Here is a 14,358-nt window from a genome sequence, read left to right on the forward strand (position 1 = left end):
GATATGCTAGCAAGTTCTGAACTCGCATTTTTATTTTGTGTATTCCGAGCAAATGAAACTACTCTCATTCTGTCGCATTTTCTACTAGCTAAAAACTTGCACACAATGATTTGTGTTCGCACAGGTCACCACAAAAGCTATCCCCCTCCTCAATGATGCAGAGATTATTAATGACGACTTGCCACAAGGCATATTTTTGCACGAGCAAAATAATCTTGATGCCACTGGAACTACTGACGGCACTCATCACAGATGACTGCACTCATCACAGAGCAGATATGTAAGTGTCCTGTACAGTAGTCCCATTCCAAAAGTGAAGACTTGAAGTTTGTACGAGATTTCCACAGCTGTAATGATGCAAAAGTGTTTCTGTATCAAATTTTCCGTGTGGTGTGGACAAGGTGCTCACCTCTTCCCATCTCCCCAAGACTGTGCAAGAGGCACTCACCAGGCAAGTGTCCAGGTAGGAGATGCCGAAGTGTTCCTGGGCATGTGAGTAACAGTGAGTTGGGCCCGTGAGTGCAGATCTTTCTTCGGCATCGTGACTTGAATCGGCCTCGGCACCTTCCTCCAGCAGCACCGGCAGTGCAAGGTAAAGTGGCTATGTGCAGAAGTAAGTTAGAGATGAGCATGCACTTTGAAAAAGTGTGGCCAGCATCTGCTGCACCAACTCCTCACTGCCTCGGATGATAAAGACATGCACCATACTACTGCTTTGCTTGAAAGGCACATGATCTATACATAGAGATTACGGATGTAACAACATGGAGATGTATAGGACAAAAAAGCAAGAAAGTTACTTGTGGAAGTGTCTGTCTCACTCTCTCGTCCCATCATCTTGCCGCTGTTACATCTTTTGTACCAACGTGTACCAGCATGTGCTAACCAGCTCACATTCTCCCTCTTCTGGAATTAATCGTTATGAATAACCCTACATTTTCAGCTGGTTTGCTGGTCCATTGACTCCAAACCAACTCTCTCTTGGGCATAGCCAAGGCTGGCTGCAAGCCCAACAACGGTTACAAATGCATGCAGCCAGACCACAGAGAAGAGAAGCCTGTATCCCTAATGTGCAGGCTAGTGCAAATTTCCAATAATTTGAAATATTACGTCACATAGGGAAGTATTCAGTATCCGAAGCAATGTAAATGCTTCGTATTAGAAATTCCAAAATATTAACTTTGAGCGAAATACCATTTCCGGAACAGTGGATCTGTGTGGCTTTGATCTGAAGCAGCTCCAGTGGGGAGGCATGTGTGCTGCTAAAAGGACCAGCCAAACCAAATATAATATGCATAAAGAACGTTCTTGTGGGCTAGTTGGTTCATGTTCAAAGAAAGGGGGGGAAAAACAAGACAACGATGAAGGGGGAGGAGTGAGCACAACCAGGGTGTCTGAAAAACCACATTTTCAACATCTCTAACTTTTCCACGTTTTTCCAGTTCAAATTCCCTGACAAGTGAAGAGGCTCAAAAAAGTAGCTGCTGACGATAATGAGTGTAGACACATAATTCACAACAAAAAGCTATTTGTTAATCATATTGTGCAATTTACAATAATGAAAAGGCTGTCATTATTGTTAATGGCCGCTAAGAATGTTAAAAGTTAACTGAAAATTAAAAGCACACTGATGCCAGCTCAGAGCACACGAGCCGCTCACAATGCAAACAGCTGAGCAAATCCAATATTTGGCAGCACAGCTCGCTGGCCGCTGACGGTACGGTTATTCCTGCTTTTTGTCACGTACTACTCTCGCACAGCACTTCCGCACATTTTACTGAGAACCCAACATATATATAAACTGTCACAGAATGCTAGAGCTGTGAAGCAGGCAATATACGGATTGAACCTCACAGCAGAGGCCGATGACCAAGTGTCCACCAGTTCTCCTGCAGTGCCCACTGGACCACCCAGCAGCACAGTGGAGGAAACGCATGGCTGCTGCATTTCGGCAAGCAACACAACCTTCGGAAAGCTACCTCTCTGCACAGGGTGGCCTTTTTGTGCAACTGATACTCTGGCTGTGAGAGGCAAAACTAAGCACAACATTCTCTGTTTCCCTCAGAACTATATGTCTGGCGCCGATATGGGTGTGCAGCGCAGTTGAGGGGGCAGGAGACTGCCCACCAATGCAGCTGTTGGTCGGCCAGAAATGCAATTCAGCAGAATAATATTGGAACCATAAAAAAAGCTGTCATACCAGGCGCCCACTCATGTGATACTTCAAAGCTTCCGAGTTCCGTACTATTGGTGGCAGCATGATGCTGGATACCAGGCCGGCAGCATCACATGATGCCTCCACGTTACTCCATGGGGACACCGAAACTTCCTGCAACAAGCCCAAAAGCAAAATAAGAACTGTGCTGCACTCGACGATAACAGCCACATTGTTCAGACAGGATTGTCATCGCCTTCACACAACACGAAACACTCACAGCGCCAGGCCAGCAGCAAATGGAGAGATGTATTGGCGGAGGCAGAGGGTGATGGGGCGAGGGGTAGCATGAGAGGGGAGGGCAACAAACGACAACAAGCTCCGGTAGCTTGCTAGATGCCATAGGCCAATCAGCAACTGCGTGACATCGCCTACGTGTTGCTGGCAGCCCAGCAGGTGGTTCAGCCCGTGCCGCGAGGCGGGACATAAGTGGTGGCAAAGGGTTGAAGAGGGAAGAGGTGCTCGCTCGCTTGTGTAGGTGGTCACACCGACAAGTTCGTATCATCCACGTGGACTTGAAAACTGGTTCGTATTGCCGCAATACCTTCAAAACTGTGTTGTTTTTTAACAGCCGCCGGCATGCGGGCTTATCACTGTGATCCTGGCACGCGTATCAATTCTGTATCCCGTGTTTGTTCATGCTCGTTGTCGCGATACGATGCGTTATCATTTTCTTTGTCGCGAACAATGCGCAGAGATCTCTCTCAAAGATTCCAATCACTAGCGCGTGTTTCTACAATGTTCCAGGTTGTGCTAGTAGCCGTTTGCGACGTTATCATGATTGTTCTCAGCAGCCTTTAAATTGAGCGTTGACGAGTGTGTCAAGCAATTTTTTGTTCGACGATCGTTGAGCACGTTCGTTGCTATCGCCACCGCCGAATTGCTGTCCTTTTGCATATGCAAATCAGCCCAATAAAGAGTTAATTTCAGTACCATCAAGCATGTGTCTTCTTTTGGTGTCAACAGCTTTGTCACCACTACATGACAGTATAATCCCGAATCGTAACATATTCTTCACAATGTAGACCGTCCAGGACACTACAGAAATCCATATCATTCCAAAATTCGGATCAACCATAATCATATCATTGAGATCGTACTGTATCGCACTTTCGGTTTTCATTCGATTCCCTTTTTTTTTCCTAAACAGGCAGAGATGTAGTAGAAATATTTATTCGGGACGGGGTACTCTAAAGCGCGACTCTTCTGCTTCTAATGTGGCCTCTTTTAATGACGGCAGTAGGGAAGAGTCCGAAGATAACTTCATAAGCTCTTACTTCAACTCGAATGCTGGATCAGGTAAATATCAGCCTGGAACTTCAGCAAGTGGCCCAAGAAGCGCGTACTTTCAATTTCATCCCGCTCTCAAGCAGTTACACCAGCTCACTCTGAGTCAAGTGCACTGACATTGCACAGCCCATTTGAGTCTTTCTTTTCACTTCCATCGAAAAGCTGCCGCTGTGGCCGACATTTGATCCCACATCTCTGGGTTCAGCAGTCGACCACTCTAACCACTGAGCCACAGCAGTGGGGCTGGTGCAAGAAGTGTGTGGCCATCACCATGGTAAACAGCAAGCGTACTACTTTAAACTCAAGCTTTTCATTTGAGGCCTTTTTAATATGTTGTCCATAAAACGGCATAATGTTTTTCAGTTATTGAACATAAACTGCAGTCCCCCCTTAGACTAGAATGAGCATCTCACAGGACAGTGCAGGGTTTGTTCATGCAATGCAAAATTCTCTGTGCACAAAAACAATGCCATATTACCACAGGCCTGTGTGCTGGTTCAGCATGTAAACAACAACAAAAAGACCATAAAGTGGCGTTCTACCACTGTGGCTGGAAGGGAACAGTGCAGCAACTTACCGCGACTGGGGCATTGTGGCTAGTGCTTCCCCGGGACGGGAAGCCGAAGTAGCAGCATTCCGAGAACATGACATTTGCAGCCCTATTTCTGCATTGTAGCACAGGGTGGCATTCACTGTTAGAACCCTTATTTAAACTAGCAAAGAGGACAAAAATTTCTTCATTTATAACAACTTTCAATAAACAGGATCTTTTATAGCCCTTTAACCATCAAATGCTCCAAAACATACCAAAATCATTAAATTTCTTGAGGTGGCAGCAAATTTTTCTTTTCATGCAAATGTACCCTGAAAATGGCCTACTACTTCGTTTTTTCTTTTTCTGGTTGAAACTAACAGAAAAATTAGAAAAATAAAAGCTGGTCTTGAGGACGGTTTTGACTCAATGCATACTGCTCCCAAACAAAGAGTTCCTGTCAGAAAACAAATTCTACTTCGTGAGCAATGCTACATTTGTTCTGTGCAGAAGCTCTTCTTCGGGGACATAGCAGCCACCGATATTTGTGTGCGATGCCATTATGAAATTACCTGTCAGACCACAAATGCAAAAAAAGCCTTTACCAAGGGCACGTAACACCCTCCAGTGTTGAAAAAAGAAACTGCTAACTGTAGCTAGTCTTTAGTGGTGGAAGCTGTGCAAAATCAAGCCGGATAGTGCGAGTCATCATTGGCGATACTGGTAGAATTACACAAGTCACGTGCAACTCAGGGTTGGCAGAAGGTTACAGACAAACTCGGTTTTAATGAACAGCAAGATTTAATGCGATTTTTTCCACATATGAAGTAGTTCGTTTTAAAAAAACCTGTTTATAATAAACTTCAGCATCAAATTCGTTATACCGTCAAACCTGGATAATTCAAATTTTGGTTACATCGAACTCATGGAATGTCTCCTTGAAATTCCCATGTAAAAGTATAGGATATCGGCGTTGTACAGTGAAAGCTCGTTAATTCAAACCTCGATAATTCAAATTTTCTGATAATTCCAGCTACACTACTTGGTCCGGCCAAGCTCCATAGAGATCTGTGTATAAAAAAACCAGTTAATTCAAATGCGAGTCGGTTCCGGTACGGATAATTCGAACTACGCGCCGCCGCGTCTGGGCGGCTTGGCGCACATCACGCGGCAAAAAAAAAAAACAAGTAAAGAAACACCTCCGCGATCGGTAGGCATTAGAGGCTGCATACGTCCAAAACGAGAACAGAGGATGGAACCATGTAAAACCATGGAAGAGTGGGTAAATCCTATGCGCCATGACCGGCGTGGCAGCCGGCGGCGTTGGAGGGAGGGGACGGCGGCCGCAGCAAGGTCAGTGCATGACCGCGCCGTGGCGGCTGCCTGCTCTCTCCTGCACAACCTCCATAGCTCGCAACTAAATACTCGTTAAGTCCAACCCTGTTAATTTGGAAATAGGGATAAGTACTGTTGGCGCGATCCCAGCCAGCGCCCATACAAGGCTATGATCTCGGACGAACACTAAGGGTTAACCTTTTTTCTTTTTTTTTTTGAGATAGCCACCCATCAGACGTCAACGGAAGCGCACGAGTCAGCCACGATCGTGACGCCGGCTTTTAGCACGGTTCGTTCGATGATTGGAGTGGCAGTAGCCCCAGTCGCTCATAGCATGATAAAGCGAAAATACTGAAAAGAAGGCTAACACAACCGGACAAGCAATGGCACTTTGCCAAGTTTGCTTCCCTCCCTCCTGCCGGAGCTAAAGTCAAAAGATAAACACGCTGTTATTACTGTGCAGCATCTTGGCGCACTGCTAGGAAATGTGTTGTGGACCGTGACGGCGCTGGCGCGAAACGGAGGGACGCGCTTATTTATTTTTTTTCAGATTCATAGGCACAAATCGGGGCTTTGTGGGTTCATTATGCGATCGAGTTCTTTACGCGACTAAATACGGTACATTTACCGTAATAAAATGATTCTGGTCAGTTTTTTTCAAGGCCATTCGATAATTCGAATATCAAATAACTCGAACTTTTTTCCCGGTGCCGTGAAGTTTGAAATATTGAGCTTTTACTGTATATTGAATTCCAATTTCACCAGTCGTTCAATATACGTATTGAACTCCAAAACGAGCACTGAAACGTGTGCCTTTTCCAAAGACGATCACATCACCTTCGGCTGTTTGCCGTGTGACGCTTTCAAGCCACGCGTGGAAGTAATGAGAGAGTACAGTCTGGCGACGGCTTGTATCGAGCAGTGCCGCGTCCTTTCCCCAAAGATGCATGCATCTGCGGTGATCGTTTGCACACCATTTTTTTTGCGTTGCAAGATATGTGCATGAAGGAAGGAGAGGAAATCAGATTGGCAACGGCCGGTACGGAGCAGACACAGCCAATGCAGCCATGATGCTCAGAAGTGGGCAAACACTCCGATAGAGCTAAGAGCAAGAGTATGCCCATTCTTCTGTTGAGCTTTCTCTCTCCCTGCCTCTCTTTTTCTCGTCTTCATTCGCAGCCCTACGCACTACGCATGCACCGACAATACAGCTCAGCCAGTGGTGGGTGATGTGCGATGCATGTGTTGTGTAGCCATGCTGCACGTACGGCGTAGCATAAGCTATGGCGACTGCAGATGTTAAGAAGCGGGAAATATATTTAATGCAAAAGCATTACTTCGCTATGTTAACAGATTTCTGTCCGCAGACCGTGTCCGCAGATCGTGTCCGCAGACCGTGTCCGCAGACCGTGTCCGCAGACCGTGTCCACAGACCGTGTTCACAGACCGTGTCTGCAGGCCGTGTCCGCAGCAGTTGTGAGTAATTGAGAAGTGGTAGAGGCTAATGAGTGGTGTCAATCGATGGAAGGCGACGTAATGTTGTTGCCGAAAAATAATTAGGCCAATATGTTATTTACCTAATTAGAATAACTGGTGCACAGGAAAGGAAAGACGAAATATCTGCCACACTTGTTCTGTGGACACCTGAATCGCACTTAAGGTAAGGGAGGAAGGTGGGAGTGAAAACAGGAGAGAAAGGGGTGCAGCAGTGGATACAACGTCAAAGATGTGACGTCATGCAACTGGAAGCAGAGTCAAAAAAAGGGCTTAGGAAGGGATTGGGGCACAATTTGAAAGTACCAAAGACTAAAATGGGTAAACAAGAGGTGAATTAATGTGAGGTAGATGATGTGATGTCACACAACCAGAAGTAGAGCCGAAAAAGTTCATAGAAAGGGATTGGCGCGCAATTTGAAAGTACCAAAGACTAAAATGGGCAAACAAGAAGTGAATTAAGCAACAGAAGCAACCAACAGCAGCATCCGTGCTTTCACGTTACTCCAATGCAGATTCTGCAGTGCTCTAATTTTTGTGAGTTGACCATCCTTGTCATGCTGAGCGTGCGGTGTAGCGTAAGCTAAAGCGGCTGCGAATGTTAGGAAGTGGCAGACTTTTTTTGTCCATCCTTGCATCTGCGAATGAACGAAAGCACACGGTCAGCTGCAATCATGACGCCGGTTTTTGGCACTGTTCGCTTCAAACGGCATTTGCAGCTATCATGCTCTCCAATGATTTTATGGTAGTGGACTTTACCTGTCCCAAGCGAGACGTGATAAATCATACCAGGCTTGTGCAATCAAGCCATCATGGGCACTATGCCAATTTTTTTAAAACACACAGTGCAACAAATGAAAGATAAGCGAGTAGACAGGAACAACGCTGTTGCTGTCTACTCACTTGTCCTTCTTTTGTTGTGCTGTGTGTTTTAAAAAAAAATGATTCACCAACTTGCTCAACTCACAGTTTTAATGCACTCTACAAAGTTCACTCTCCGTCACTGCAGACACTAACATCAAAAGTATCACTGACGTTATCACTGTGCAGCACCCTAGCACTCTGCCAATAAATGAGCTGTCGACGCAAAGGTTGAAACGGAGGGATGTGCCACCGACTAACACTTTTTTTTTTTTTTTCACAATTCACGGTTGCAAATGCGGAGGGTGGGTCATTACCAAGTGGGTTGATTATGAGACAAATACGGTATCATTTCCGTATCATTGCAAGCGATGGCTCAAGCCAATTTCTGTTTATCAAACTATTTTGTGATCCCCTTCGAGTTCCATATATCAGAGTTCGACAGTAATTCGTTATAAATCAGATGATCGATACCGCATTAATAAAAAATCATGCCATTCACCATGAATAATCTACTCCAAAAAAAATTTGCTGCATAGAAATCTGCACGTATTTGCAGTAGGCAATGATTTTTGCCTGATTACTGCGTTGGGAACCATCAAGGATAAGATGTCCAACTTACTTCCCTGTGTTTCGGCACAGTATCGCTGCAGCACAGAAAGAGCTTCTTGCAGCGTTGGGCGAGGACAATTGTCATCCAGTGGCGGCTCGTCGGCACTGGAACCAGATGCCAACACGTCTGCAACTGCATCAATTTCATAGTAAAATGGGCTCCTTGTCATGGCAACGTCGTCATTGACTGTCAGGAAGTCCTCGAAGGCAACTTTTTCTGGTAGAGCATTTGGAGTATCCGGAAGCTCTTCCCAAAGCATGGCAATCTCGTTGTCGCATTGCACTGCAGTTGCAACTTCCACACGCTGTTGACATAATCCAGCATGGTGGAAACAGTTGTGGATTGTGTCTCTAGTCACACCTCGTCAGACATAGTTGATCAATTCGACTGCGCCTAGCAAATTTATTTTCAGCTCCTCATTGACCCGCAATTTCACCAACAGGCGCTCAACGATGCTTTTCCGGTAGCCTTGCTTGAATGGCCGTATGATTCCTTGATCAAAGAGCTGTAAAACCGTTGTGGTGTTTGGTGGCAAGAAGCAGAGCTCGATGTTTTTGAGCAAGACACCGCAATGGTGTGCAGAGCAGTTGTTGAGGAGGAGGCAAATCTTGCGTCCGCTCGTTGAAAGTTCCTCACCCCAATCCTGCAGCCAAGCCTCAAATAACATCCTGGTCATTCAGGCCTTTGAACTCAATTTGTATATCACTGGGAGCAATGTGCACCCTCCAACACATCGAAGACTTGAACGAGGCGCTGCTTGAACTTGCCGATGATGAGCAGTTGCAACTTCGCAGACCCATCCATGTTCCTTATGAGAAGAACAATGACGCAGGCCTTCTTCATTTTGCCTCCATGGCACTTCTCATTTTTGAGAGCCAATGTCAGACTTGGCAATATCTGCTAAGACAAGGCAGTCTCGTCCGTATTAAAATGTTGCATGGCTAGTACCTCTCCTTCACACCACGCCACATGTCCTGCACCTACTTCTCAGCACCTTCTGCATCCATGTTGTGGCTCTCATCTGCTACCACTTTTCCTGTGATGGAGAAGTGGTCCTTAAATCGGAGCAAACCACTTCCAGCTGTAAACCCCTGGGCATCTAGGATGCAGGCAAAATCTTTTGCCTTCTGCTGCAGTATGGGGCCAGGGACTGGCAGATTTCGTGCGCGGACGTCCAAAATCCACAGGTATAGGGCTTTCTCTACTTTGTCCTAAGCCCAGTGGTGGAACTGGCAACTGGCTTCTTGTAGCAGCTTTTGCAGCAGGAAAAATGGCATTTTGTTGCAAATATTTGAGCTTTTGTAGCAGAAAAAAAAATGTTTTGTAGCAAAATTTCAAATCTCGAGACACTTAAATAAAGAAGGCTTGTTTTATTTCTGGAACCCAATTGTTCAGATGTTTATAACAACCATAGCCATGCAAAATCAAGCTTCAAGTGCAAATGCAGTCTAAAGCGCTGTCCTTTCCTTAAAAAGCCCCAAACTATGCAAACAGGAGCTGTTGCTAAAATCAAAGCCGCTTTTATTCAGGGGGAAGGCATAACAAGATATGCAGCAACACTATAAGCACTGTAGCCTTGGAAAGAAGGTAGCTAGTTGTCTTAATATAAAAACTCCCTGCAGAAATTCAGAGCTGCCACTTCTTAAAACTGCAACTTTAAGGCCCTATTTCTTCTCTTGCCTTGATGACTCCAGCTTGGACATGCCGCTGCGAGTCTTTCCTGTTCATTCTTCGAAGGGCTTGTCCACTCTCAATGTCTGCAAAATTTTTAGACTTGACGCCTTTTGAGAAAAGGAGCTCAGCATTGGCGATATTCCTGGCCAGCCTGATCTCTTCTTCCTGTACCTTTTCCTATTCTGACCTCTTTTCTGGGTGTCTTTATCCTGTACATCAAGGTAACATCGAGGCGCCTTGTTCCTTCAAGACCCGTGCTGATTGAAGGGAAAGGAGGAAGAATATTTTTGCAGGTCCTGGGCGGATATTTTTTTTTTCCTCGAGAGAGGCGCGCTGCTGGTGCTGCTCAGTCAAAAGGCGCGATGCGCGGGGACGTAGAGTGAGCGTCGATTCCATGCGTTTGCAATCTTTGCTTACATTCTTTTTCTTCCGGTGGCTTGGCGGGTGGTTGGTTAGTTAATCAAAGCGACACAGGGACTCAGAATCGTGAGTCTGTTCTTCGCAGTGCACTGCAGGGATTGTGCGTATACTTTCCTCATTGTGATGAAAACGCCTAAGGGCACTTACTTACTGACCGTATGCGGGGCTGCAAATATATTGAATACCTGTGCATGAGTTATTTCCACGCGTGTGCACCTACACATATACAGTTCTGTAGTGGCGGAAAAGAAATAACTCAAGACTGAGATAATCTTCTAAAGGGCGCGTAAACGTTGACATTTGGAATTAAGCTGTGAAACTGTACAAAATGTTCCACATAAGGGGTTGAACTTAAGGAACAAAAGTGGCCAACAATGTCCAGTGTACACGCACAGAAGCAGTCGAATGCTTAGCGCTCCCTCCACTGCAACTGAGGCCACGCAGCCCAAACCTCACTGATATTAAAAAAAGAAAAAAAAAGGAAGCGAGCGTGCCTACTGCTCCAGCTGTGCTTTACCCAAAAGCCGTTCCAAACCGTCACTGGTTTGAAATCGTGCCGTCTGCGTTGGCCAGCCTGCTCGCACATCCTTTGCATGCAGGCACACAAATTAAGTGAGTGCCTAGGGCAGCTCGAAGCCGTCATGCGTTTGAACCATAGTTTGAATGTGCTTCGACCCTTCGACAGCCAGCCTGCCAGCCCCTCCTTTCACCCTTCCCACGCATTGGACTTTAGAGAAATCTTGCAGCTCCCTTGCACTTTCTCCCAGCAGATAAATATATAAACACCGGCAGAAGACTCAGAAGTGACGTAGACAAATGTTAATTTTGTGTCACGTGATTGTCCACCCAGGACCTGCAAAAATATTCTTCCGCCTTGCAGCGTTGCCACCAGATGCATACATGCTAACCTAGCAATATGAATTCGGGAGACCGCCATGGCGGTGGTGGCAGGGGAAGGGGGGGGTCTTTTTTTTTCCTTTTTTTAATATTGTATTGGGTTTTTTGGCACATAAGCAACTCAGGCTATCATGCACCAGGAACAAGGTTTGTTTTTATTTTGTGCATAAGGAGTGGTATATATATACATGTGTGTATGTATATATATATATATATATACATATATATATATATATATATATATGTGAAGAAAAGAAGCCAACAGTCGGCCAGGCCAAGGAAAGCATTGGGGATTGTACTTTGTCTTTTTTTTTAATTTTCACTTTGATAATCAGATAAATTAGTAAAGTAGTCTGTTTAGGGGAAAGATAAATAAACAAAGTACTGCTTTCCTTGGCCTCGCCGACTGCTGGCTTCTTTCCTTCATGTATTATGATGAGCCCCCTCATTTGCCCTTCATTTATCTGCTTGTAGCTTACGGGAGTCTCGGTTCCGGCAGTCTTGAAACCATAGGTAGTGTAAGAGGGTTCTAGCACAGCTTTCGCTTTTGATCTTGATCACGTTCAACATGACGCTGACGGTAACAGAGGACGTTTCACGTCCACCGCTGTGGTTGAGGGTGGCGCTGGTGAACGCCCTCAAGGTTAGTATACAGACAACATTAATGCCCAAGAAAGTAGCAGGTGGGACAGCAGCCGATGTAGCTCAGTTGGAAGAGCACCGGACGCAATATTCAGAGGTCGTGGGTTTGGTTCCCACCATCGGCACATTGTTTTTCCTTCTACTTTGTTTTTATTTATCTTTCCCGTAAACAGATTACTTTACTAATATATGTGATTATCGAAGTAAAAATTAAAAAAAAAAAGACAAAGTACACTCCCCAATGCTTTCCTTGGCCTCGCCGACTGTTGGCTTCTTTCCTTCATGTATTATAACGAGCCCCCTCATTTATCTGCTTGTAGCTTACGGGGGGTCTCGGTTCTGGCAGTCTTGAAGCTATACGTAGTGTAAGAGGGGTCTAGCAGAGCTTTCGCCCTCGCTGTTGATCACATTCTATGTGACGCTGGCGGTAACACAGGACGTTCCCAAGTCCACCGCTATGGTTGAGGGTGGCGCTGGTGAACACTCTCAAGGTTAGTATACAGACAACATTAATACCCAAGAAAGTAGCAGGTGGGACAGCAGCCGATGTAGCTCAGTTGGAAGAGCACCGGATGTGATATTCAGAGGTCGTGGGTTCGGTTCCCACCATCGGTACGTTGTTTTTCCTTCTACTTTGTGTTTATTTATCTTTCCACTAAACAGATGACATTACTCATTTCTGTAATTATCGAAGTAAAAATTAAAAAAAAAAAATGACCAAGTACACTCCCCAATGCTTTCTTGGCCTCGCCGACTGTTGGCTTCTTCCCTTCATGTATTATAACGAACCCCCTCATTTCCCCTCCATATATATATATATATATATATATATATATATATATATATATATATATATATATATATATATATATATATATACACACACATATTAGTTTGTTCAGGAGCTTTGCATCCTTTAGGAAATGGATAACATTTTCAACTTTGACCAGTGGATCTTCTTCCAGCAGCAGGCTGGGGTGGAGAGGGATCTGTTCTGTGTAAAAACGTGCAAAAAATTTTTTCCTTAACTCCTCTAGTTCAGTGCATGAAAGTAGGACATGGTTTATTGTTAGTTCACCTCCGCATCTTTCACAGAAAGGTCTGTCGTCTTTCTTTAGAATGAAGCTATGTGTCAGATGAGTGTGTTCAATGTGAAGACGACACAAAATAACTTCGATGAAGCGTTTTTGGTGACTGCATGATTTCCATTCTTCAATGATCGACTTGACAAGGTACAATTTATTTATTTCGTTGTTCCACGAGATGTGCCATTTTACTCTCAGTTTTCTCTTTACAAGTCTTAGAACATCTTTATGTGGTATGTTGACTGGCTGTATTTTAGTATGACAGGCTGCTGCAGCACATGCATCAGCTCTCTCACTGCCGCTGATTCCAACGTGGTTTGGTACCCAACAGAGTTTAACTGTATGCCCCTGTGTTTCTGCGGCTATTATATTATGAATGATGTTTCCGATTAGAGGTTCTGTAGCATTTTTAAGAATTAATGCTGTGATAACGCTGAGAGAATTGGTATAAATGATGCTATTTTCAAAACCTGTCCTTAATATTTTTTCTACCGCCAAACAACTAGCGTGACATTCAGCTGTGAAAATTGATGAGAAATTTGGCAATTGTACTATTTTTTCCCATTTTTTTTGTACCACAGCACTTCCAACGTGAGATACTGTTTTCGACCAATCTGTGTTGAATGCTGTGTAATCTCTGTATTTGTCATTTACTGCCAAGAACTCCTGTAGTATGCGTTCATGTGGTGTTTGTTTCTTACAGAACTGTGTCAAAGTAAAGTCATGTACAGTGGGGAAATGGTACCAGGGGGGCAGTGGACTGAGTTTTCGGGCAATAATTGGAAGAGAATCAAGTATGTCTAATTCTTGGCATATCTGTTCAAAATGAAGAATTAATAGTCTGATTGCTTCAGGTTTGTTGTTAAACAGGGTTCTGGATGAGCACTTTGTAACTATGGGGTAAAAAAGGTGTTTTGGTAGTGAGCGGATCTTAAGATTATATGAACATGTTAGCATGATTCTTCTGTCCTCAAGAGATGCCTCATTGGTTTCCGCAGAAAGACTGTTTATAGGTGATGTCCTGTAGACTCCGGTTGAGAGATGCAAACCTGAATTATGCACAGGGTCTAATCGTTTCAGATATGAGGGTCCTGCTGAACCACTCACTATGCTACCATAATCGAGGCAAGAGCGCACTACAGAGAGGTAGATATGCAAGAGGCACATTCGGTCAGACTCCCAATGTTTACGTGAGAGGATCTTAATATATTGAGAGCTTTAGGTGCTTTCTTTTTTAGGGCATTTATATGGGGGAGGAAAGAGAGCTTTCTGTCAAAAGTTAAACCGAGGAATTTATGTT

At 44.6% G+C, this 14,358-nt stretch overlaps 1 protein-coding gene across 3 annotated transcripts in view; it reads right to left on the reverse strand.

Moving 5' to 3' along the window:
* LOC146183562 (uncharacterized) overlaps positions 1–14,358 on the reverse strand; it is a 196,957-nt gene that overhangs the window by 13,887 nt on the left and 168,712 nt on the right. For all 3 annotated transcript variants that reach the window (XM_084609149.1, XM_084609148.1, XM_084609146.1), the window contains 3 exons: positions 4,083–4,170; positions 2,201–2,329; positions 449–601 (listed from right to left, as the gene is read on the reverse strand). In XM_084609149.1, coding sequence (XP_084465275.1) covers positions 449–601; positions 2,201–2,329; positions 4,083–4,170 — 370 coding nt within the window. The remainder of the gene's footprint in view (positions 1–448; positions 602–2,200; positions 2,330–4,082; positions 4,171–14,358) is intronic.

This window comes from Amblyomma maculatum, chromosome 7, assembly GCF_055883805.1.
Source record: "Amblyomma maculatum isolate TAMU_Amacu chromosome 7, ASM5588380v1, whole genome shotgun sequence".
NCBI classification, from domain to species: Eukaryota; Metazoa; Arthropoda; class Arachnida; order Ixodida; family Ixodidae; genus Amblyomma; species Amblyomma maculatum.